This window comes from Sphaerodactylus townsendi, linkage group LG05 (assembly GCF_021028975.2).
Source record: "Sphaerodactylus townsendi isolate TG3544 linkage group LG05, MPM_Stown_v2.3, whole genome shotgun sequence".
NCBI classification, from domain to species: domain Eukaryota; kingdom Metazoa; phylum Chordata; class Lepidosauria; order Squamata; family Sphaerodactylidae; genus Sphaerodactylus; species Sphaerodactylus townsendi.
The window spans coordinates 135,595,678-135,620,890 of record NC_059429.1 but is presented as its reverse complement, the minus strand read 5'-3'; the positions used below and the strand labels follow the sequence as shown (position 1 = coordinate 135,620,890).

The window sequence follows — 25,213 nt, the reverse complement described above, 5'->3', positions numbered from 1 at the left end:
CAGTCCCTGCCAGCATGGCCAATTGGCCACTCCAGATGTTCATGGAGTACATTTCCCATCAGTCCCTGCCAGCATGGCCAATTGGCCACTCCAGATGTTCACGGACTGCATTTCCCATCAGTCCCTGCCAGCATGGCCAATTGGCCATGCTGGCAGGGGCTGATGGGAATTGTAGTCCATGAACATCTGGAGTGCCATAGGTTCGCCACCACTGTCCTAGAATGACAACCACTGACTTAGAGCATAGGTGTCAAACTCACGGCCCTCCAGATGTTGTGGACTACAGTTCCCATCATCCCCTGCCAGCATGGCAAATTGGCCGTCCTGGCAGGGGCTGATGGGAATTGTAGTCCATAACATCTGGGGTGCCAAAGGTTCACCACCACAGCTCTAAGTGGTTATCAAAAAGAACATTCTGTAACTTTGAGGCACAAATACTGTGAACAAATACCATTTCCTTAAATAATGCTCAATAAACACAAAGGTATTCCTACCTTCACCCCTGACTCTATGGCATAATAACCCACAGAATTCCCTCCCCTGTTCAGGCTCTGCCCCCCAAATCTCCAGGTAATTCCCAAAAGCAGGGCTTCCACAGAGATCAGGACCCGTGCCCAGAATCAGCCTTCCCTTCCTCCTCGTGGCCCCGCTCGAACTCGGCTGGCTGCCCGATCTGGCCGCTGCCTACAGAGGCCGGTGGCTTCGTGGCTTACCCAGGACAAGGGACGGGTCTTCTTTGGCAAAGTCCGGCATGAGGTAGGGGCTGGTGGGGGCCGCCGCCACAGGAGACCCGGCTTCGACTGGGGCCGCCGTGTCCTCCTCGCTTGTTTTGCACAACGGCTGAGTGGCCGGACTGGGCTCCTCGGAGGAGGTGGGAGTCTGGGCCTCCGCGCTGGAGTCCTCTGGAGCCAAAGTCCTGCCTGCCTCCTTATCGGCTTGCTTTGGCTGCTCTTCCGCTGGTCCCTCCGTCAAGTTTGGGACTCTTGCTGGCTCGGGTTCTCCCGGAGCATGGCCCTCCGCGGCAGGAGGAACCGCTGCCTCGGGAAGGTCAGCAGGTCCAAGAAGGGACGGAGCTTCCTCAGGAACGTCTTCGGGCCTGAAAGGTGGACACAGAACTGAGACCTCTCAAAGACACGCCGGCCCAACAGAGTCAAAGAAGCCCCCGAGGGAAAGGGCACTTCCTCATGACCTCAAGTACCCCCTACCTTGATTCAGCTGTCCTCTGCCCTGTCCTGGCTTTTAAGACTGGTTCCTATGAGCTGCTAAGCACCCCCCCCACACACACACACACTTCAAATCCCAGGGTTAACATTAGTATATTAGGCAAATTTGGACAGATTCCTTTCCCTCATAGCCTCAGTTTCCCTGCTGCAATATGGGTATAATACTAGGCTACCTTGCAGGGCTGTTGCAAGACATACAAAAACACCCTGCGTGTTTAAAACAGGGGTCCCCAATGTGGTGTCCACAGGTTCCTCAGTGCCTGCTGACACCTTTCCTAATGCCTGTTAAGTGTTTATAGAAAGTGGGCGGGGCTCAGGGCTGCCCCGCCCCCAGTGGGGGCAAGAGGCCCCCGGTCTCATTGACCAACAGAGCAAAATTACATAGAAAAATAAGGCCACCTCTCAGTGGCGGGATCCAAAAATTTTAGTAACAGGTTCCCATGGTGGCGGGATTCAAACTGTGGCGTAGCGCCAATGGGGCTGGGCGGGCCACGACGGGGCGGGGCATTCCTGGGCGGGGCTGCACCAGTCCTTGGGCAGGAAACGAATGCACGCAGGCGCAGGCTGCCACGCACGCCGGTGCACCTCCTGCTAGACTGCTTCAAGTTCTGCGCGCTACTGCGGAGAGGAGGGGCGTCACTAAGGCAAAAGTCACGTGGCAGAATCACCCATTAGTAACCCCCTCTTGGCACACACAAATAATGAGTAACCTACTCTCGGGAACCTGTGAGAACCTGCTGGATCCCACCTCTGGCCAGGACCACCAAAAGGATGCGTGAAAGCAGAGCATAAAAAATCCACATAGATCCGTGGTGGTGAACCTTTGGCACTCCAGATGTTATGGACTACAATTCCCATCAGCCCCTGCCAGCATGGCCAATTGCTGGCAGGGGCTGATGGGAATTGTAGTCCATAACATCTGGAGGGCCAAAGGTTCACCACCACTGACATAGATGATTAAATCTCCAATAGTCAATTGGAAGCCATGCTCACTGCAAAGACGGAGACTCGCAACATCTGAGACTATTGTAAGGAACAAGGAATAAATCAAAATAGTAACAACAATAATAACAACAATAACAACAGTATTTCTACTAGCAGTAACAGCCAGTAACTACCTCTAATTTACATATATTTCTCCAGATATATAGAGTCTTAGCCAGTGGTGGGATCCAAAAATTTTAGTAACAGGTTCCCATGGTGGTGGGATTCAAACTGTGGCGTAGCGCCAATGGGGCTGGGCGGGGCACGATGGGGGCGTGGCCGGCCATTCCGGGGGCGGGGCATTCCTGGGCGGGGCTGTGGCAAGGACGCAGCTGCTGCGCCGGTCCTTGGGCAGGAAACGAATGCACGCAGGCGCAGGCTGCCACGCCCGCCGGTGCACCTCCTGCTAGACTGCTTCAACTTCTGCGCGCTACTGCTGAGAGGAGGGGCGTCACTCAGGCAAAAATCACGTGGCAAAATCACCCATTAGTAACCCCCTCTCGGCACGCACAAATAATTAGTAACCTACTCTCGGGAACCTGTGAGAACCTGCTGGATCCCACCTCTGGTCTTAGCCAAAGAATTATCATTAGCAATATCTGCGATATCTGCTTTAGGTACGTGACTAATTTTTACGTATGAGAAATATTTATATTAAAAGGTTGGTAACAAAATGGGTGTGTGATATTTGTTCTTGCAGCTCTCAAACATCTGGGGTTTATTCCATGCGGCTCTTGCAGTAAGTGAATTTGGCCACCCGGTCCTAGCAGGTGTTATCTGTGGCGCTTATTTGTTGATTTATTTTGGCGGGAGAGAATTGTGTGTGGTCCTTTCCGCACAAACCTTTTAAAACATTTTGAGGCAGGAAATCAAATGTTTCCTCCATTGAGTTCTGCATTTTTTTTACCCTCTTTGTTTCCCAAAACGTTTCGATTGCAGCCTCAAAGCATTTTAAGTGTATGCTCTTTTGACATGCTTCTTTAGTTGAAACGTTTTCAAAATGGCTTCCATTTGCCTGTGCGATCGCTTTAAGAATTCTCCCTCACTTCTCTGCTTTCCCTGAGCTCCCTCTTTCGAGCCAACCTTCAAAAAGATGGAATCTCAGATGCAAAAATCTTTGCCATCAAATTCTGCCGTTGAGGCCATAAGTTTGTGTGAAATTTCATTTCAGCTCCAAAGGCTATCACAACTTTCAGGCTGAGCCCATGGCAAAAAAGAATGGTAATCCTTCATGATTGTTTGACTTACCTCTGTACTATTAAGATACTAGGAAATTACTCCATCCAAGCGCCCATCAGGGCAAGGAGGAGGTGACACCCCCCCCACACACACACAGCTAAAGAGAAGGATGAGTGTGTTTCTTCACACTAACAGCAGTTTTAGATCCTGGAAGAGACATACAGCACAATCCTAAACAGAGTAATGGCCTTCTAAAGCCCCTTCCGCACACGAGGAATGAAGAAGAAGAAGAAGAAGAAGAAGAAGAAGAAGAAGAAGAAGAAGAAGAAGAAGAAGAAGAAGAAGAAGAAGAAGAAGAAGAAGAAGAAGAAGAAGAAGAAGAAGAGTGGTTTTGGATTTATAAACCCCCCTTTCTCTCCTGCAGGAGACTCAAAGGGGCTGACAATCTCCTGTGAGGTAGGTGGGGCTGAGAGAGCTCCGAGAAGCTGTGGCTAGCCCAAGGTCACCCAGCTGCCGTGTGTGGGAGTGCACAGGCTAATCTGAATTCCCCAGAGAAGCCTCCAAAGCTCAGGCGGCAGAGCTGGGAATCAAACCCGGTTCCTCCAGATTAGATACATGAGCTCTTAACCTCCTACGCCACTGCTGCTCCTTTCAATCCACTTTCAGTGCACTTTGCAGCTAGATTTTACTGTGCAAAATAGCCAAATCCACTTGCAAACAATTGTGAAAGTGGATTCAAAGTGCATTATTCTGCATGTGCGGAAGGGATCTAAAACCAGCGGAGTCAAAGGGGTTAGGAAATTGGAATTCTGGAGTGTTGTGGGGTTTCTGGGCTGTAAAGTGGAATTCTGCTTTGGATTTTGCTAACAAAAATGGAATGTAGGCTACTCTGCGTTTGCAGAAGTATCTCGGGAGATGCAGAATCTATTTCTCTCGGGATATCCGAAGAGGGATTGCAGATCTGCTACCCTGTAGAATAAGGTGACCAGATTGCCACCTTTTAAAACCGGGACGGGGGGACGCGCACATGCGTGCAGCCGCAGGAGCGCACTGCCTTTTGGGGCGCTCCCCTGCGGCCGCGTGCGCGGGAGGCTACCGCACTGCCTTCTGGGGCGCTCCCCTGTTTCCCGCCCTGTGACACGATGGGAAAAGGGGAGCGCTCCAGAAGGCAAAATCGGGACAATTAAAAACCCTGCGGGACAGGGGACAGATTGGTTTAAGGCAGGACTGTCCCGCCAAAAGCGGGACGTCTGGTCACCTTACTGTAGAAGCTTTTTTTTTTGTTTCTGCCTTTGTTCTATATCTGAAAGATTACAAAATGCCACATATCTCTCCCTCAAAAGGGAACTCTGCAGGTGAATATTGCCCCTGGAAATTCTCAGTGCTCAGAGAAGTGGGGTCAGGGTGACGGCGGGAGTGTTGGAAAGTCTTGTCAGGTTGATTTCCAGTAACCCTGCAGGGTTTTCAAGGCAAGAGATAAACTGAGGTGGTTTGCCGTTGCCTGCCTCTGTTTAATAACCCTGGGATTCCTTGTGGTCTCCCATCCAAATACAAACCTGGGCTCACCATGCTTAGCTTACAAGATCTGACATAACTGGGCTAGCCTGAGACATCCAGGTGAATGCAAGAGATGTTTAGAGGTGGTTTGCCATTGCCTGCCTCTGTGTAGCGACCTTGGACTTCCCTGGTAGTTTCCTCTCCAAGGGCTAACCAGGGCCAATCTGGCTTTGCTTCCAAAACCTGATGAGACTAGGCTATCCTGGACCATGCATGTCAGGGCCTACAAGCAGAGGTGGTTTGTCATTGCCTGCCTCTAAGCAACAACCCTGGGCTCCTTTGGTGGTCTCCCATCCAAGTGCTAACCAGGGCTGACTTTGCTTAGCTTCTGAGATCAGATGAGATCAGCCTAGCCTGGGCCCTTCAGGTCAGGGCGGAGACAAACAGAGGTGGTTTGCCATTGCCTTCCTCTGAATAGCAACCTTGGACTTTCTTCTTGAACTCACATCTAGGGCTGACCCTTCTTAGTTTCCAAGATTTTAGGACACCTGGCTTGCCTGAGCTATCCAGGTCAGAGAAGGGTCAAGGTCCAGTTTTAAAGTGCTAGCGCTGCTCCCAAAGCTCCACCCTCAAAGTCAGGTGTACTTCGGAGGCGGAGCCGGCAGGATCAAGCTGGGCCTGCAATTCTAGCAGAGGAACTTCGAGGGCAGCACACACAGTTTAATGCTGGACCCAGCTAGGCCATAGGGGAGGAAGTGGGGTGTTCAGTGCTTGCCCTAGGTGCTGTTTTTCTTAGGTTACATACGGAGTCGGGGTTTGTGGCAAGGAGGGCAAACCCGGGGCACATGCTTTGGCTGCCCCACCCTAGATACGCCTCTCGATCCTCAAGCAAGCTCCAACCAGATTGCTACACTGAACTGTGTGTGTGTGGTCATCTGTAAAGCATCCCTAAGCTAGGACTGCCCACTGACTTTGCAGCTGCTGGGGTTGTACCCATAACTCAGACCATAAGAACATAAGAACAAGCCAGCTGGATCAGACCAGAGTCCATCTAGTCCAGCTCTCTGCTACTCGCAGTGGCCCACCAGGTGCCTTGGGGAGCTCACCTGCAGGAGGTGAAAGCAAGGGCCTTCTGTGGCTGTTGCTCCCGAGCACCTGGTCTGCTAAGGCATTTGCAATCTCAGATCAAAGAGGATCAAGATTGGGAGCCATAAATCGACTTCTCCATCAATCTGTCCAAGCCCCTTTTAAAGCTAAAAGACCCAATAGAAGGTCTCCGTGGTGATTATGTGAACATGGGGGTGTGAACCTACCACAACAACCAGAAGTCATCCCAAGCACAGAGTTGCAAAGGGCAGGAGAATTACCTTTGTAGGGCTGCTGGGCAGCTCAAGCTTGGGAGAAGTTGGGATTGCTTCTTCTGGGTGCCATCAAGAGGACCTTGATTCTCTTCGGCTCCCACTGCGTCGCCTGAGCCCTCTCCTCCTGCCGCAACGTGGCTTGGCTCTTCAGTGCGGTCTTGGCCCTTCTCCACTGTTTTGGGGTCAACTGAGCTTCCTTCGCCAGCGTGGCTTGGCTCTTCAGCGTAGCCTGGGCTCTCTTTCACTCCTTTTGCATCTATGTGTCCCAGTTCAGGACCAGTTTGAGCCTCTTCTTTCCGTTCCGCGGGGCCTTCTCCTCCCCCTCCCGTATCATGAGCGCTGCAAGACCCTCCGTCCTTCTCCATCTTGTGCCGTCCTGTGAGAGCCCCCTGGCCCCAATAGCTGTGGTCTAAATCCAAATGCTCCTCCCGGCCTTCAACACAGCTTGTGGCTCACACAGCCACGCTTCAGTCCAGCCAGTTCTACAGGGCCTCCCTCTGCATCACAAACAACAGGGAAAAAACGGTGATAAAAAGGTAGTTTGGGGAATGTGGTTTTCTATGGCTCATGGTGTCTCTTCTGATAAACTTTCTGTCGTGTGGACAAATACTTAATTAGCAGAGTTAATGCAATAATGAGGCAGAGACCAGTTGCTTTACTGAAATAAAGTTTACTTACTACAGGGAAGGGAAACTTGGAAGAGAAACAATAAGCATCTTTCTTACTAGCTAGCACCAACCGCCAGCTTGCTGCTTAGACTATTACATGGCTACTAAGCTAGGGAGAGACTGAACTGAACACGTGCAGAGTGCAACACAAAGAACATATATCTCAGTGATGGCGAACCTTTTCGAGACCGAGTGCCCAAACTGCAACCCAAAACCCACTGATTTATCGCACAGTGCCAACACGGCCATTTAACCTGAATACTGAGGTTTTAGTTTAGAAAAAACGGTTGACTCCGAGGTGTGCGTTACTCGGGAGTAAGCTTGGTGGTAGTCGGTGGCTTTGCTTTGAAGCAACCGTGCAACTCTTCCAACAGGTGAATCACGACCCTAGGAGGGTTTACTCAGATGCAAGCCCCATTGCCAGCAACTGAGCTTACTCCCAGGTAAAGGATCGTGCTTTGGTTCTTTGCATGAAAATCAGTGGAGCTTAACAGCGCTTAACAGGGTTACCTACACTACTTCCCCAAAACTAGGTCTTAGGTTTAATGCTAATAATCAAGCCCAGTGGCTCAGGCCAGCCTAGATGTGTGTGTGGTGGGGGAACGACTCTGTTTGTGCGTGCCCACAGAGAGGGCTCTGAGTGCCACCTCTGGCACCCATGCCATAGGTTCACCACCACTGATATATCTAAAGCCTACGTGCAGATCTGCATGTAGCCCACCCAACCAATACGTCTTACCTGGTCGCTGACTTCTGACCTCACTAACCAATTAGCATGCAACAATTAACTCCTTCATTACTGGATTGTGTGACTGGCACTTGCCAAATCAGATCACTTTCAAATCTTTAACTAGTTTAGTGACCCAGCCAGCCCAGCAAAACTGATTTCAGCTCCAAGCCTAGCTGGAGACTCGAACAACAGAAACTTGCAACAAAAGGTTCCTCGCTCTAGCAATTAGCCCATCGCTTCCCCTTTCATGATCAGCTCAACTACGGAAAGGCCCGCTTTGTGAAGAACAGACAGGATTGCCTGCTCCAGGTGAGAAATTATTTGGGGGCGGAGCTAGAGGAGGGTGGGGCTTGGGGTATAATGCCATAGACTTCCACCTTCCAACGCGACCACTTTCTCCATTTTCTCATCGCCTGGAGATCAGTTGTGATAGCGGGAGATCTCCAGCTGCTCCCTGGAGGTTGGGAACGCTAAGCCCAGATCACAGCAGCGTTTCTATGAATGTGAGATGAACCACTCCTCTTTGATTTATTGCCTTCAGTTTTAGGGGAGAGAAACTGGGGACTTTTGCGTTGTGTAACGGAGATGAGAATGGATGCCTGTGTGGCCCACCAGGTGCCTTTGGGAGCTCACCTGCAGGAGGTGAAAGCAAGGGCCTTAAGAACATAAGAACTAGCCTGCTGGATCAGACCAGAGCCCATCTAGTCCAGCACTCTGCTACTCGCAGTGGCCCACCAGGTGCCTTTGGGAGCTCACCTGCAGGAGGTGAAAGCAATGGCCTTCTGCTGCTGCTGCTCCTGAGCACCTGGTCTGCTAAGGCATTTGCAATCTCAGATCAAGGTTCTCCCACTCAGACATGCCAGCCCCCCTCCCCCACCTTGCAGAAAGCTCCCCCCTGACCCATCCTTTCCCACCCACTGTTTGATCTTTTGACCTCTTGCCTCCAAATGCCCTGGAGTGTTCTACTGACATCTACAGACTTCTCGTCCTCTGGATCCAATCTGAGCTCATTGCAATACAAATTCAGCCTTCCATGCGCCACTGAAACTGCTCTTATCAAAATCGGTCATCTCTTCATTGCCAAATCTGAGGACCCTACTCATGATCCCCCCCCCCCAGGATACAGGGGGCCATTCATAAGAACATAAGAACTAGCCTGCTGGATCAGACCAGAGTCCATCTAGTCCAGCATTCTGCTACTCGCAGTGGCCCACCAGGTGCCTTTGGGAGCTCACCTGCAGGAGGTGAAAGTGCTGTTTTGCCGTTTTCCTGTTTTCCCGATCACCTGGTCTGCTAAGGCATTTGCAATCTCAGATCAAGGAGGGTCAAGATTGGTAGCCATAGATCGACTTCTCCTCCATCAATCTGTCCAAGCCCCTTTTAAAGCTCTCCAGGTTAGTGCAACGATACCATGGGAATCCATGGCGTGGGCACAAGACCAGGTATATTTATGTGCTCTATTTGTGTTGTAAAGCATCCCTGCACAACATCTGAATGTGCTGCTGTGAGCTCGGGATCGTGTTGCACAGCACGGACTCGGTTTTAGTTCGTGAAGAGGCGCTCCCTGGTGCAGGCTGACTGGTGCTCGAGAGTTGAATTTTCAGGGGGAGCAGGGAGAGACGAGGGATATTGCATAGAATCAACAAAAATAGAAACAACACTCTATCAAGGCTACGTAAATGGCTGAACGTGCAAATTGAATGCAAAAAGTGCACAAACTATGGCAGATAAAAGTATCTCTGGAAATGCCTGCCATTGATGCAGGCGAAACGTTAGGAGCAAAACCTACCAGACCACGGCCGAACAGCTTAGAAAACCCCACAATAGCCACTTGATTCTGGCCACGAAATCCTTTGAAAATACACTGCTCCTATTCCTCTTTGATATGAAATAATCACAGCAACAAATGCTGGTACCAAGGAAGACTCACGCCAACTTGCGGCCCATGCAGGGACCACTTAGGCACTGCCTGGGCGAGAAAAACTTGGCCCTTGTGTCGAAAAGACCCAGGAAGACAACTCTCCTTCTCAAGGGCAGGCGAGGGCTGTCACCGGGCAGATGGGCCGGTTGGGTTTCCCTGGCCCTTTTGGCAGGAGGCCAAGCAGGAGATGTTCGAGGCCGCCTAATGGGCACGGATGTCCCTTATTTGGACCGAGCCAGACATGCCTCTTGATTAATTACATCCCATAATTCTTGTCTGCCAATGTAGCAGCTGCCTCTCCAAATTGATTTGCCCGCTAATTGAGATCAGCTTCTCAAACTTAGCTCCGCAGACCAACCGACCGACCCGCCCCCCGCCTTCCGATAGGAGGAAAATGCCTTCCAGAAACGGGGCTTTTCCAGTGATGGCTCCTCAATTGTAGAATGCCCTCCCTGCCGAGGTCTGACCTAAGGTGGCCAACCTCCAGGTGGTGCCTGGAGATCTCAGGAAATTACCACTGATGTCCAGACGACTGGGATCGGTCCCCGGAAGGAAATGGCCTATTACCTCACTGTTCCCTTGGAGCAGGGGTCTGCAACCTGCGGCTCTCCAGATGTTCATGGACTACAAATCCCATCAGCCCCTGCCAGCATGGCTCTTCCTCTACGGCAGGGGTCTGCAACCTGCGGCTCTCCAGATGTTCATGGACTACAAATCCCATCAGCCCCTGCCAGCATGGCTCTTCCTCTACGGCAGGGGTCTGCAACCTGCGGCTCTCCAGATGTTCATGGACTACAAATCCCATCAGCCCCTGCCAGCATGGCTCTTCCTCTACGGCAGGGGTCTGCAACCTGCGGCTCTCCAGATGTTCATGGACTACAAATCCCATCAGCCCCTGCCAGCATGGCTCTTCCTCTACGGCAGGGGTCTGCAACCTGCGGCTCTCCAGATGTTCATGGACTACAAATCCCATCAGCCCCTGCCAGCATGGCTCTTCCTCTATGGCAGGGGTCTGCAACCTGCGGCTCTCCAGATGTTCATGGACTACAAATCCCATCAGCCCCTGCCAGCATGGCTCTTCCTCTACGGCAGGGGTCTGCAACCTGCGGCTCTCCAGATGTTCATGGACTACAAATCCCACCAGCCCCTGCCAGCATGGCCAATTGTAGTCTATGAACATCTGGAGAGCCGCAGGTTGCAGACCCCTGCCTTGGAGGAAAGTCTGTGGCCTGATACTCCCTGAGGGTCCTTCCCCTCCCCTCCCCTCCCCTCCCCACACCCTCTCCTCACTAGGTCGCACTGTCAAATCTCCAGGAATTCCCTAACTCGGAGCTGCCAGTCTGAGCACTGCCCAGTTCCTGGTTTGAATTCTTTCTCTTTTTTTGCACCAGGTGAAAACATTTTCATTTGCCCGTGCTGTTTTCTTTGCATTTACTGGATGATCATCCATCAAATTTTATTAAACAGCTCTGATTCTGAGTTGTTTTATTGGGTCTTCTTTTTCTGCTACGCAGCCTTTTGCATTTCTCGCCCCTGATACCTGCTGCGCCATAAAACAAGCAAACCCCCATAAAATAAAAATACAACCAATAACGTTTAAAAACGAGCAATGCGTTTGATTTTATGGGGAGCTGCTTTGGGCGGCATCTTGCGGGGGGGCGGGGGGGGGGGGTCCCAGTTGTGATGTCTTCTTCTTATTGAATTCTCTGTTGTAGTATTTAAACTCCTACATACTTGGGGACAGAGATCAGTCTGCGAACTCTGCAAGCTACCTGTGAACACCGATCGTATGAGAAACATAGCATCTGGCTGCTGGCTCCAACCAATCAAACTAGACCAGATGACCAATTGTCCATGCTGGCAGGGGCTGATGGGAATAGTAGTCCATGAACATCTGGAGAGCCGCAGGTTGCAGTGGGCAGCAGTGGCGTAGTGGCTAAGAGCAGGTGCACTCTGATCTGGAGGAACCGGGTTTGATTCCCAGCTCTGCCGCTTGAGCTGTGGAGGTTTATCTGGGGGATTCAGATTAGCCTGTGCGCTCCCACACACGCCAGCTGGGTGACCTTGGGCTAGTCACAGCTTCTCGGAGCTCTCTCAGCCCCACCCACCTCACAGGGTGTTTGTTGTGAGGGGGGAGGGCAAGGAGATTGTCAGCCCCTTTGAGTCTCCTTCAGGAGAGAAAGGGGGGATATAAATCCAAACTCTTCTTCTTCTTCTTGCAGACTCCTGAATTAGACCATCCCACCTTCCTCTTTCTCCAGCTTCCCATTTTGACCCCCCAAGGCACACAGAATGTGAAGAAGTCAATTTTGTGCCCTGCGCGTTTTCCCCGGCTCTTATAAAGCTAACTACATTTTGCATTATATTTCTGACCTGACTCCCTTCTTTCAACACCAAAATGGTGAAAGGTCTGAAATCCATGTCCTTCGAGGAGAGACTTAGGGAGCTGGGGATGTTTAGTCTGGAGAAGCGAAGGTTAAGGGGGGACATGATAGCCATATTTCAATTTTGGAAGGGATGTCATGTTGAAGAGGGAGCAAGCTTGTTTTCTGCGGCTCCGGAGACCGGGACCAGGAGTAATGGATTCAACATGCCGGAAAAGAGATTCCGTCCAAACTTCCTGAGAGCAAGAGCTGTCTCCTTCTTTGGAGTCTCCTTCTTTGGAAGTTTTTAAACAGAGGCCATCTGGCTGTCTGTCAGGAGTGTTTTAACTATGTGTTCCTGGGGGTTGGACTGGATGGCCCTTGATGGTCTCTTCCAACTCTATGATTCTATGATTCTGCACCCTTCCCACCTTCTGACTGGGACATAGAAGAAGAAGAAGAAGAAGAAGAAGAAGAAGAAGAAGAAGAAGAAGAAGAAGAAGAAGAAGAAGAAGAAGAAGAAGAAGAAGAAGAAGAGAGGAGGGAGGGAGGGAGGGAGGAGGAGGAGGAGGAGAAGAGAGAAGAGAGAGAGGAGGAGGAGTTTGGATTTATATCCCCCCTCTCTCTCCTGCAGGAGACTCAAAGGGGCTTACAATCTCCTTGCCCTTCCCCCCTCACAACAAACACCCTGTGAGGTAGGTGGGGCTGAGAGAGCTCCGAGAAGCTGTGACTAGCCCAAGGTCACCCAGCTGGCGGGTGTGGGAGTGCACAGGCTAACCTGAATTCCCCAGATAAGCCTCCACAGCTCAGGCGGCAGAGCCAGGAATCAAACCCGGTTCCTCCCGATTAGATACCCGAGCTCTTAACCTCCTACGCCACTGCTGCTCATAAGGATTCATAGATCTCTATTCTGATTTGCTTTGACTCTTGGAAGCTCACACGGCGAAAATCTTGTTATTCTCAAAGGCGCCACTGGACTCCAATCAAGCAAATGCAACAATATTTAATTGTATTTATATAGTTATGTTGTGAACCGCCCTGAGCCCTTCGGGGGAGGGCGGTATACAAGTTTAATAAATAAATAAAAATATCACAAACAAGCAGAAGTCTTTGGGCACCTCACAAACAAATGCACCCATAACCCTTAATCTAGCTCAAAATCTGGCTATGCTCATCCCGCTTTGTGCTGTAACAAGCTAATGGGGGCTTCCTCTTTGGCAACACTTCCCCTGAACCCACAACTAAATGAAATCAACTGATGAAGCAAGCAAATCCAACCGATCGGGGTGTTTTTAGGCGACGCCATCAACAAAAGCTTTCGGGTATAGACAGGAAATGGCACCCTTAACTTCCCCCGCCGTTTCTCCCTACTGCATCCCACCGGAAGCAAAACAGCTTCAAACAGTTGACAAATCCGTCCCTTATCTTGCCACCCCACTAATTAAAACTGGTCCCCGTCAGTTAAGGATCTGCAGTTTTAATTAAGGCCCCCAACAGTTTCAGTCAGCCTGGCTCTTCCTTTTCTCCTCGGTTGGCCTGTGCAACCGTGCGCGTTCTGAGGAGTGCATGGATTGTGATTTCAACCACATTCATGTGGCACCCGCTCGCAGAGTAGCCAGCTTTCAAGTACATGCTAGAGATCTTCTAGAACCGTGGTGGCGAACCTATGGCACTCCAGATGTTCGTGGACTACAATTCCCATCAGCCCCTGCCAGTTTGGCCAAATGGCCAGGCTGGCGAGGGAGCTGATAAGGAGATATGAATCCATAGGAGGCTTATAATTACTGTATACTCATATATATGTGGATAGAATGTAAAAGTGGGTAAAAAAAGTTTTTTTTGGGGAGAATATTTTTGTAATATATACTTAGAACAGTTGAAGTAAAAGTAAAATTGAGTGCTAAACAAACCCAGATTTATTAATTGTGGGGATAATAGATGATATAAGAGTGAGACAGAAATTTTGGAACCAATGCTTATAAAATAAGCGGTTATTAGAGGCAGCACCTTGCTTGAGTGTTGGCGTTAGGCTGGAAAGATAACAAAGAGAATGGACAGTCTCAAAATGGTTGGAATATATTTGGAGACAAATTCCAGTTAGAGATTGTTGAGAGACTGGCAAAAAAAATACACCATGGCAGAGAGAAACTAGAAGATATTATGGAGAGCTATGGACATTGTATGAGAGAAAATGGATGGAAGAAGCCAGATTTAACTTGAAGAACTATGGAACAAGAGGAGATACAAGAAGGAATGAACCTTCTGCTGCTTGGCTTGAGAACAATCAATGGAAAGGGGTGCAAAGGAAAAAATGTATAGTTAGGAGACAAACATATTAGATGTAACTAAATACTTAATAATATTCTATACACAATAAAAAAAATTAAAAAAAGGAATTGTAGTCCACTAACACATCCTGGAGTGCCAAGGTTGCATAGCCACTGTCCCTAGAACCATGGTGGCATGAGCCTATGGCACTCAGATCCATGAGCTACAATTCCAGCCAACCAGCTTGAGCCTGGCCAGGCTGGCAGGAGACTGACAGAACCCAGTCCATGAACATCTGGAGTCTTTCCTGGGATTTACAGCACCACTGTCCCTAGAATGATGGTGGCAAACCTATAGCATCAGACCTAATTCCAACCATTACCAACAGCCCAAATGGCCAGGCTGGCGGGGAGCTGATAAAGTATGAGTCCATGAGGAACATCCTAGGAATTTTCATGGAGTTATACACCACTGTCCCTAGGAGCCAATGACCCAACCAGCGGTGGGATTCTAACAATTTAACAACCGGTTCTCCAAACTCAACAAAAAATGAGGTACCGGTTCTACCGAACCGGTGCGAACTGGCGGGATCCCACCACTGATGACAACTGATCTGCAGGCTACACACATTTCTTATTTATTTATTCAAAACATTGATTGGCTTCTGGAGAAAATGACTGGTTTGGGGGGGGTGGACTCCGTGGTATTATATCCTGCTGAGGTCCTCCCCTTCCTAAACGTCGTCCTTCCAAGCTCTACCCCCAAATCTCCAGGTTTTTGCAAACCGGTAGCTGGCCACCCTGCAAGAAAGAGACGTTCTTTTCTCCCACCAGCACCAAGCTCTCCAGAAGCTCACAGGTCTCTGTGAATTCTTGCTTCCCGTCACTTTTTGCAAGATGCTTTGCTCTCCCTACACTCTCGTTGAGAGGTTGCTCATAAGAAGTTGAAGAAGAAGAGTTCCCCCCTTTCTCTCCTGCAGGAGACTCAAAGGGGCTGACAATCTCCTTGCCCTTTCCCCCTCACAACAAACACCCTGGGAGGTAGGTGGGGCTGAGAGAGCTCCGAGAAGCTGTGACTAGCCCAAGGCAGAGTCCACTTAGCTGACTTGGCGTGTGTGGGAGTGTACAGGCTGATCTGAATCCCCCAGATAAGCCTCCACAGCTCAGGCGGCAGAGCTGGGAATCAAACCCGGTTCCTCCAGATTAGATACATGAGCTCTTAGCCTCCTACGCCACTGCTGCTCCTTTTACCATTTAAGTTCTTTTACCATTTAGGGCTTCAGTAGTGAGCCAGACAGGTAAGAAAAGTTCCTTCTGCACGAGGCAGGGGGCCGTCCTAGAACCAAAGAGCCACCGGAGATTGCTAAGGAGAGAACCGTTTGGGCCTCCAACCCACCCCCATATACGCCCCTGGGTTGGAAAGTCAACAGACAGCAGAAAGGAGCCTGTAGAGCAGTGGTGGCGAACCTATGGCACAGGTGCCAGAGGTGGCACTTAGAGCCCTCTCTGTGGGCACGCACAGAGTTGCCCACACCCCCCCACCCCACATCTAGGCTGGCCTGGGCCGCTGGGCTCGATTATTAGCATTAAACCTAAGACCTAGTTTTGGGGAAGCAGTGCAGGTAACCCTGTTAAGTGCTGTTAAACCCCGCTTATTTTCATGCGAAGAACTAAAGTGCAATCCTTTACCTGGGAGTAAGCTCGGTTGCTGGCAATGAGTCTTGCTTCTGAGCAAACCCTCCTAGGGTCGTGATTCACCCGTGGGAAGAGTTGCACGGTTGCTTCAAAGCAAAGTCTCCGGCTACCACCAAGCTTACTCCTGAGTAACGCACGCCTCGGAGCCAACCGTTTTTCTATTAAAATTTTGTGTGTATAGTAATAATAATAAATAAATAAATAAATAAATAATAATAATAATAATAATAATAATAATAATAATAATAATAATAATAATAATAATAATAATAATAATAATAATAATAATAATAAAGTAAAACCTCAGTAATCAGGTTAAAATTGCCGTGTTGGCACTTTGCAATAAATAAGTGGGTTTTGGGTTGCAATTTGGGCACTCGGGCTCGAAAAGGTTCGCCATCCCTGCTGTAGAGGCGTCGCTCCTGGGGGCCGCCACGAAGAAAGCCCTGCAGTCAGCAAAAGGCAAGCTAAGCTCCTGCCCCCAGAAAGAGATCAAAAATAGCCCCTGGCAGAAAGACCTTGACGCAACACCTGCCCCCATTAGCAGCAGACGGTTCCCCATCTGTGGAGCTGACTCAGACCGGAAGGGTTCCCAAAGGCTGCACCTTCGCAAAGGGCTGGGTGTTGGGCAACCTGGAAAATTCAATCGGCCTCCCTTCCCCACCCCCTCTGGGAACCAAGGTGCGGGGCATGATCCACAGGGACGTTCCCTTGCACGAGCCTCGCAAAGCCACACGAGAGCATCTCCCAAACTGCTCACTGTCTCCTGACGGCGGCCTCCTCCGCCCGCTGTCTGCCTGGGGTTACCTGTGCCAGAAGTGGAGTTCACCTGGGCAGGTAGTCCTTGGCGCAGAGATTTTCCCGTTGGGCCAATCCTCAGAGAGGTTCCGAGAAGAGCTGCGGGGCCAGGTGCCGGGAACCCTGCCGGGCCCAAGTCACCGCCAAAGAGACCAGGCCTCCTAGAAAAGGACGTGAGCCGTTTACTTACCTTCACTGCTGCTGTGGGCTGTCAGCACTGCATTAAAAGTGGGACAGAACCGTCCCCCCCTTCTATACTCGGTGTAACGGAGCTGGATTAAGCACGGGGAGAGAGGAGTATCTTTTACCCCCAGGTTGCAGGGAGTTATGAGCCCGTTACGTCCTGCCGCTCGGGCCACCTGTTCCTCTTGGCCTCTGTTCAAAGGACACTCCATTCTGCCAGCGTCCCCCCTCCCCTCTGGAGGAGATGGGAATTCAAACAAACAGAAACCAGATGACCCAACCTCGCCTCCTGAACTCTCAGCTCCGCTGCTCCAGCCCGAGCGGGTTTGACAAGAGCCCCCCCTGACCCAGCAGGGATTCCAAAGCCAGAAGCGGCACCAGCATAGCCACGGAGGATACCATCTTGCCAATGCCGACGTGGCTTTGGGGTTGTCTCCTGCCGCCGCTGCAGAGGTGCCCCAGCTTTGGGAACGAAGCCCGTTGGAGGTGCAGAATTGCTTCTGTGCGGGGCCAAGGGCCGTGCCAAGGAGTTGCATCAACTAAACAAGAGGCAAGCAGCTCGCGTCCAAGAAGAAGAAGAAGAAGAAGAAGAAGAAGAAGAAGAAGAAGGAGAAGAAGAAGAAGAAGAAGAAGAAGAAGAAGAAAGAGAAAGAGAAAAAGAGAAAAAGAAAAAGAGGAGGAGGAGGAGGAGAAGTTGGATTTATACCGCCTTTCTCTCCTGTAAGGAGACTCAACGGGGTTTACAAACCCAGCTGACATGTGCTGGAGTGTACAGGCTAATCTAGTTCCCCAGCTAAGCCTCCACAGCTCAAGTGGCAGAGCGAAGAATCAAACCCGGATCTCCAGATTAGAGTGCACCTGCTCTTAACCACTACACCACACTGGTTCCCTAATAGGGACCAATGGGATAACCAATACGTACGGCTGGATTTATATCCCCCCTTTCTCACCTGCAGGAGACTCAAAGGGGCTGACAATCTCCTTGCCCTTCCCCCCTCACAACAAACACCCTGTGAGGTGGGTGGGGCTGAGAGAGCTCCGAGAAGCTGTGACTAGCCCAAGGTCACCCAACTGGCATGTGTGGGAGTGCACAGGCTAATCTGAATTCCCCAGATAAGCCTCCACAGCTCAGGCGGCAGAGCTGGGAATCAAAACCGGTTCCTCCAGATTAGATACACGAGCTCTTAACCTCCTACACCAAGCGGGCAGTCTTCATCGGGGGTGGGAAACACGTGGCCCACGGGCCAGATCCAGACCGTGGGGGGTGGGGGCTTATCAGGCTTGTAAGCCAGCTCTCCCCCCACCCCTTGCTTCTGATCTGGATATAAGGATATCAACAACGGGAGCAAGGGGGAGGGGTTAACTCAGAGGACTCCCGAGCCTGATAAGCCCTCTCGACAGCCACACACCCTGCTGCGGGTTTGCCGGTCTGGGCCCTCCCGTCCCCCAGTGCCTTTCTGGGGTCCACCAAGGCAGTCCCCCTCCCCCCAGGCCTGGCCTAACCAAGTCACACTCACATCATATCCGCCCTTCATAATAAATGAGTTCGGCACGGCTGGCCTATATTAAGACAGGACAGCAACGAAGGCAGTGCATCTGTCCAGTCCAAGGTTTTCATCAGCCCACCAATCAGCTGCAAGTTGGGGGTTTCCAGGGCTGTGTGGCCGTCAGTCTGACCGTAGCACTTACTCCCCTAATGGCAGCCGTTATGCACCCGTAGAATCGCAGTTGATTCTAGCAGGCGTTAGGGGGAAAAACTAGCGGACTGTGGCCACACAGCCCTAGACATCCACAACAGCCAGGAAACGGGAGAGCGGAAAAGCTGTTGCAGGCATAATTCCCAAATTGCACGTCTTCAGAAATAACTTGAAAGAACCCGCTGAAGGTCACTCGGAGTAGGAAGCTGTTTGTGTGGAGGATGATTGCGCCGTGGTGGGGAACCTATGGGGAACCCATAGTGGTGGCAAACCTACGGCACTCCAGATGTTCATGGACTACAATTCCCATCAGCCCCTGCGCTGTGGTGGGGAACCCGTGGTGGCGAACCTATGGCACTCCAGATGTTCATGTACCTATGGCACTCCAGATGTTCATGGACTACAATTCCCATCAGCCCCTGCACTGTGGTGGCGAACCCATGGCGGCGAACCTATGTCACTCCAGATGTTCATGGACCTATGTCACTCCAGATGTTCATGAACTATAATTCCCATCAGCCCCTGCCAGGATGGCCAATTGGCCAATTGGCCAATTGGCCATGCTGGCAGGGGCTGATGGGAATTGTAGTCCATTAATTTCTGGAGTGCCATAGGTTCGCCACCACGGGTTTCTGTGTCGGGCATGATTGGGCCGTTCCATCCCCGCCTACTTAGACACAGTATATTTGTTTACACTTGTCAGAGGTTGCCCGTTGTCTCTCTGCAAGAAGCAGCAGGAAGGGCTTTTCTCGCTCCTGGCCCCATCCTACCCTGACGGGGGGGGGGAGAAGAAGAAGCGCCTTGTAGTCGACCCACGCGGTCAGCGTAAGAACGAGACGAGACGCGGAGATAACATCTGGTGGAGATCGCCAGCAGCGGGAGACCGGAGGTCCGTGTTCCTAGCGAGTCTCCCGTCTGCCGGTTCCTGGCACCTTTTATTGTTATTCTATTGGGGGCGTGTAGGAGGGAGGACCGGGGGGAGTTCCGGGAGAGCGGGAGGTCAGGAGATCATCATGTGATGCATGATCTCTCATCCTAGCTACGTCTTGAGGAGAGGGCGTAAGCGTCTAGAGCCTAATCCCATCACCTGGGGGCAAGACCATTGTCCCTGCGCCCGGTGATTAGGAAGCCAGAGCAGTTCACTTGACCCGTGACTCATGGGGGGGGATGAGTAGTGGGGAGTGCTTGGTCACGACCAGCAAGGCCCATTAAGAGTCCCGTTGGCGTCCCAACGTTCTACCACGGTGCCTGCTGGGTCCAGCCAGTGCATTTACTACATCTCCTCCTTTTACATTTTAGAAAAAGGGGGGCCGAAGCGCTAAGGGGCGATTTAAAGGGGCGCTTGTCTCTCCCTCCGCCCACTTCCTGAGTCCAAGGCCCAGCCAAGCTAGCTTGTGTAACATTAGAACTTGGCTGCGGGGTAAAGGAAATTCAGGGAGGGGCTTCTTACACGTTACAGGCCAATATTAGACAGGCATTGAGCGAATACAAGATCCGATAATGAGGCACACAATTCCAAACCAATTTGCAAGAGCTGTACAATAGCACTCAGAAAAGCCATCCTCCCGGCAGCCAGCTCCAGAGGGCTGACCACCAATGGGGCAAAACATCATACTTCAGATTAGATACAAGCTGCTTGCAGCTCCACTTTCCATGTGAATCAGCTGGGAATTATCAGAAAGATTAAAACAGCATATTATGTACATGTGTGGCAACCTTGAGTGGATTGCTAAGCAGCAACAAGCTAATCAATGGCAGCCCGGCACGATTGTCTAGAGGTGCAGCTTAGCCCGAAGCGGGGTTCTCCATGCTGCTTTCGGGAGGCCAGGCGTCCAGGCGGTGGAGGTGGAGTTGATGGACCCATGAGGGGCACAGAGCCAGCCCGGACCCAATGAGTCTGCCCCATTTAGCATTGTAAGAAGCCCGGAGTCCGGGGACTCCCACTGCAGGGAAGTCGAGGGAGGCGAACTCCACAGCAGGAGAGGGCGACCGCGATTAAATCTCCGACAGGAGAGGGTCCCGAAAGGCAGAGGCGGCGCCGGTGGCTTCCGGAGCTCCCCTGGGTGGAGCCTGGGGTAGGCGATGGTGAGGCGACTGAGGCAACAAAGAGTTCCTGCCCAGAGAGTACCGGCCCGAGAATATAATTCGCGTTCTCTCCCACTTGGAGTCCAGAACCAGCCCTTGGGGGAGTAGGATGTTTCCAGAACCATGGGGGAATGTCCTCTGTGTGTTACCTGTCTGAGTTCCAATTGGCCGAGCCGATGAATGGGCCCGGGTAGGTTCCCAGCAGCTGCGCCCAGGTGATGCGAAGGCGCCCAGGTGTTAGATAAATGGTTAAGCGACAGTCTTGAGTGACAAGGGGAGAAGCGCCCGGCAGGGAGGGTTTGGGCTGACAAGGTCCCCAGTCGAAACTCATAGAGTGCCACCTGATGGATAGAGAGGCATTCACTTGAAGGGGCTTAGCTAGAACTCCCGCTAGGAAGTCTCGAGGCGCTTACTGCAGATCGAGGGAGCAGGCTTGGGAGCTTAGCAGCTCCCGACTCCTAGAATTACTGGCCCAGGCAGAAGGCTGAGGCGTTGGCAGCAGCTGACGGCAAACTGCTCCCAGATGTTGGTCTGGGTGGCTTTCGTCAGGGGGTGGCCGATCGCCATACGGCACGTGGAGAGCAGTGAGAGCAGGCAAAGGATGGTGAGTACAGCTGAGTTGGCGGTAAGTGTGGTGCAAGGAGGCTGGCACAGAGGTTCTCGGGTGTCTCGGGGTGAGTGCTTGCTGGTGCAGCAGCTCCTAGGGGAGGAGGAGCTTGGTTGGTGGTCGCCTTGGCGTCTCCCCAGGTCATTTCAGGTGCTTTAGGCGCTGGCGTGGCGTTCCTGGTGAGATTGCTAGAAGGCGGGATCCCTCTAGAGATGTGTTCCCATCTCCGGGATAGGGAGTTGGTTTCCCTCCTGGCGCCATTCCAAAACTGGGTTGGCCTGTCATGGCCGAATCCCAGGAGTCCCACAGGGACCTGTAGGAAGAAGGGACTGAAACACACCCCCCTTTTCCCCACAGGAGTTCACGGGGGGGCCGAGAGTCCCATCCAGAGCTCAGTTTTAAATGGATAGAAGCTGGCGGAGATTGGGATCGAGAGTTTAGTGGTAGAATTTAGTATAAGAAGGAAGAAGGCGTGTTTTGCGGCCTGTAAGAGTTGCTTTTAATGCAATCCTCCTGGGGAGCCGCCTACTCCCTCTTTCTTTAGTTGGCCCCGACAAGGGAGGGCAGGAGGTGGCTGACCCTGGGTAGAATTAAGCTTCAGAGCGTCATCAGAAGTGCGTCAAGTCGCTGAGGAGTCCGAAGGCCTCAAAGGAGAGAGGAGGAGGAAGGCGGCGAGTCCTGGGGGGGATTGTGGGTATAAAATGCTTAATCAGCTAACACAAAGGGGGGAGGACTTTGGGAGAGAGCGCCTTTTGGGGATAGAAGCATCCGGGGAATGAGAGAAACAATAAAAAGAGGCGATTAGAGAGGCAGATTCCTCGCACACACAAAGGAAAGGAGGGAGAGGGTTCTTTGCAAGGGAGTTGCCACTTACACACGTGACCTTGGTGGTTAACGCAGGAAGCTGGATGGTGCTAGAATTTTGACCGAATTATCTTGGGGAATTGCCGTCCCGCCGAGACCGCTCCCTTAAGAAAGGGCTGGCTGACCCGGCCTTGCGCCAGGAGCCTGCAAGCTGAATTCCATACAAGCTGCCCTGCGCTCTGGCAAACCACCACCCACCAAATCATGAGTGGATCTGTGTTTGCAGCTTAACCCCTTAAGATTAGGGCCTGTCACCAGCGCAGTGCTACTTGCTGGTACCAGAATGAGGGGCCCAGATTGCCCTAATCCAGGGAGGGAGCCTAGTCAGTCCAATGATTGGCCCTCCCGCCTCTACTGTTTTAGATCCCGAAAAAAACAGAAGGAGAAAAGGAGGGGAGAGGGAAACAGTTTTCTTACGGAAATAGCAAGTAGTCTTTGGAAGGCACGATTGGGATCAGTGGTCTGTGACGGCTTTACCCATCCCAGACCAGAGTCGTTTTAACCTGACTGCATGAAAGTCCCTTCCCCAGAGATTGACATGGATATGTCTAAAGCGATGGGAGGCGGACTGTGAGCTGCCTTTCGAGAGCCCTGGAGCTGTTAGGCCCGTGGCCTGAGCGGATGCTCCGTCTCGCGGTTTGTCTACCACCCCCCAGATTAATGTGGGCAAGCCTGCGGTTGCGAAGCCACTGGGTGGGCCCACTTTCGGCTGCTCTGATGGCGGTAACATCAGCGCCCGGTGTCCACCAGAGCCCTTGAACTTACATCCTTCTATAGGCTGAGCTCCCAGGTATGGGCGGGAGCTCCCGATAGAAGCGTCCTCCACCGCTGCGACGGTGGTGTAGGCCACGCCATGTCGGCTGCTGGGGCTCGTAGCGCTTTATTGGAGTCGAAGCAGCGGGCGAAGCGCATGGGGAGCAAGAAGAGAATCAGCTGAGCGCCCAGCTGGCTCCGGCGAGCGAAACTCCCTGTAGAGATAATTTGTCCAGACCCTGGAGATGGATGGGGTCCTTAGTGCGTGGAGTCGATCACTCGGGGGCCGATGAACAGATCCCTGATTTCAGCGAAGCAGAGAGCCTTTGGCAGCACTAGCCCAATTGTCGGTAGGGATAGGAAGCTGGAATCATACCTGGAGTTAGAGGCGACAAGAACCTGCGTTAGGGGGAACTTAAAGGGGAGATGGGCTGGGTGCATGCAGGCTGGAGATTGCCACCCGAGAAGGGGTGGTTTTGCTTGAGGGGCCTTGGGCGTTTGGGTCTGCTCCTGAGTACTCTCCTCTCACTTGGTCCTGGGCTGGGGAGGCCCGAGGCGGGGAGTTTCCCGAGCCGGGCAGTCGTTTCCTCCAGTGGAAGCCTTTCTGTAGCAGCGTGGGCACGGGTCTTGGTGGCCTTCTCCTCCCTGGGGGAGGACCCTCCCTCCATGCGGGGTTATAGGCCCCCCCACGGGAGCTGCCACTCCCTTGGAAGTGTCGGGTCTGCCGCAGTTAAAGCAGTTATCCTGAGGCTGCCTCCCGCCAGGTGGAGAAGTGCTTGCGGCCGAGGAGGCCTAGCTTGGTGGGCGGAGGACCCGATGTCCCTGCTTGCAAGCCGCTTAAGCATGTCGGCCAGTTCAGGAATTTTTTTGCCCAGAGCCCGTGATAAGCCCTGCGGCACTCCAGTGGAAGCGTTCTCTTTTGCGAGAAACATGAGGGAGCTTCGTTTGGGCCTCCTGGCTATCTACCTGCCTCTTGAGCGCTTCCTGGAGCCTGTTCACAAACTTCGGCACTTAGGGCTCTTGAGGGTTTTTGCAGGATGGAGGGAGAAACTCTGGGTTGGCCTGGCGGCGTTAGGGACCTTAACAAATGCACTTATAGAAGGCACTCAGAGGCGACCCGTAGGGGTGGCCACCTCAGAGCCAGGACACTAATCTGATACGTTGGGGTTGGCTTGAAAGCATCGAAGCCGTAAAGCTGCCTTGGCGGTGTAGAAGCGCCGCCCGGAGGTGCTGCTGCTCTGTTCGGAAGCACTGCTGGCGGAACACACTTTCCCAGACCACAAATTGTGCAGGGCTCAGGAGGCATCACGAAGGTGGTCTTCCAGTCGTCTGGAACCATTAGAGTGGTTCCTTGCGGTAGCCTCCAGCATGCACCTCTCCGCACCGCGTAAGGGGGCTGAAAGTGACTCCCTCCCGCATTGCTTTCGCGAGAGCTCAGTGAGGATGTTTATAGCTTAAAGAGGCGGTACTTCGACAACCCGCCCAGAATGACGCCACACTTCCCCCTCAGTATCTATGTAGAGTGGACGAAGGGCACAATGCACAAGAATCTACGGCATGTACGTCTTCCGTCAGGGTTTCTTTCTATTCTGCAGATCGGCGCTAATACGTTCCTGCGAGAGTTTTCTAAGAAACCAGCGCCATTCTGATGGCTGTGAGCGGAGGTCTGCAGTGGCTTTGGAAAATGAAAGCGGAGCAAGGGGAGGCGGCGGCTGGGCAGCAGGAGAAGTTGGAGTGGGTGAAGGAGGCCCGAGGGCAGAAGGACAGAGGCGTCCAATTTAGTGGACAGAAAATTCCGGGGTTGAAATTGGGGAGGTAGAGTGAAAGATCGAAAGGAGGCTGACCTACAGCAAGGGAGCCATAGGTCCTGCAGGCTGATGGCGACAAAACATTGTCTCTCCACGTCCAGTAGCGTAGCTGACATCGGTAGCGAGGCTCTGTCGCTTGAAGAGTGCGCCCGATGTTTTCCCAGTCCCCTTAAGATTCCAATGTCCCCCCCTCTGGGTACCATGGACACTGAGCTTCAATCTCCTTCAACCAATTCTATGCGCCATAGCTCCCCTTCTCTCTTACGAGGGACCCTGGCCGCATTTCGTGGCAATCGCCAGTTCGATCAACGTGCTTGCCCACATCGCAAGTCTCTGCTTTTGCAAGCTCCCCATACTCTACCACCGGTGTTCTGTCGGTTGACGAAGGGAAGTGTCCCTGGGGCCAGCGCTGTCTCTGGATCGCGCCGATCCAGAGGACAGAAGCTGATACCCGAAGCAGTGAGTCCCTTGGATGCGCCCGATCCAAGCTGGACTTCGGTACCGCTGCCCTTCCCCAGGCGACGGTGAGC

The 25,213-nt window shown here is 52.2% G+C and overlaps 1 protein-coding gene across 3 annotated transcripts in view; it reads right to left on the bottom strand.

Moving 5' to 3' along the window:
- The window catches only part of MYLK2 (myosin light chain kinase 2), a 41,751-nt gene extending 24,749 nt beyond the window's left edge, over positions 1-17,002 (bottom strand). The window contains exons 1-3 of one of the 3 annotated variants that reach the window (XM_048498127.1): positions 16,877-17,002; positions 6,251-6,741; positions 714-1,096 (exon numbers count right to left, since the gene is read on the bottom strand). In XM_048498127.1, the coding sequence (XP_048354084.1) occupies positions 714-1,096; positions 6,251-6,609 (742 nt within the window). In that variant the 5' untranslated portion in view covers positions 6,610-6,741; positions 16,877-17,002. Of the gene's footprint in view, positions 1-713; positions 1,097-6,250; positions 6,742-16,695; positions 16,851-16,876 lie in introns of those variants that run through there. The other 2 variants (XM_048498125.1, XM_048498128.1) reach the window with 2 other exon arrangements.
- Positions 17,003-25,213: the final 8,211 nt, after the last annotated feature.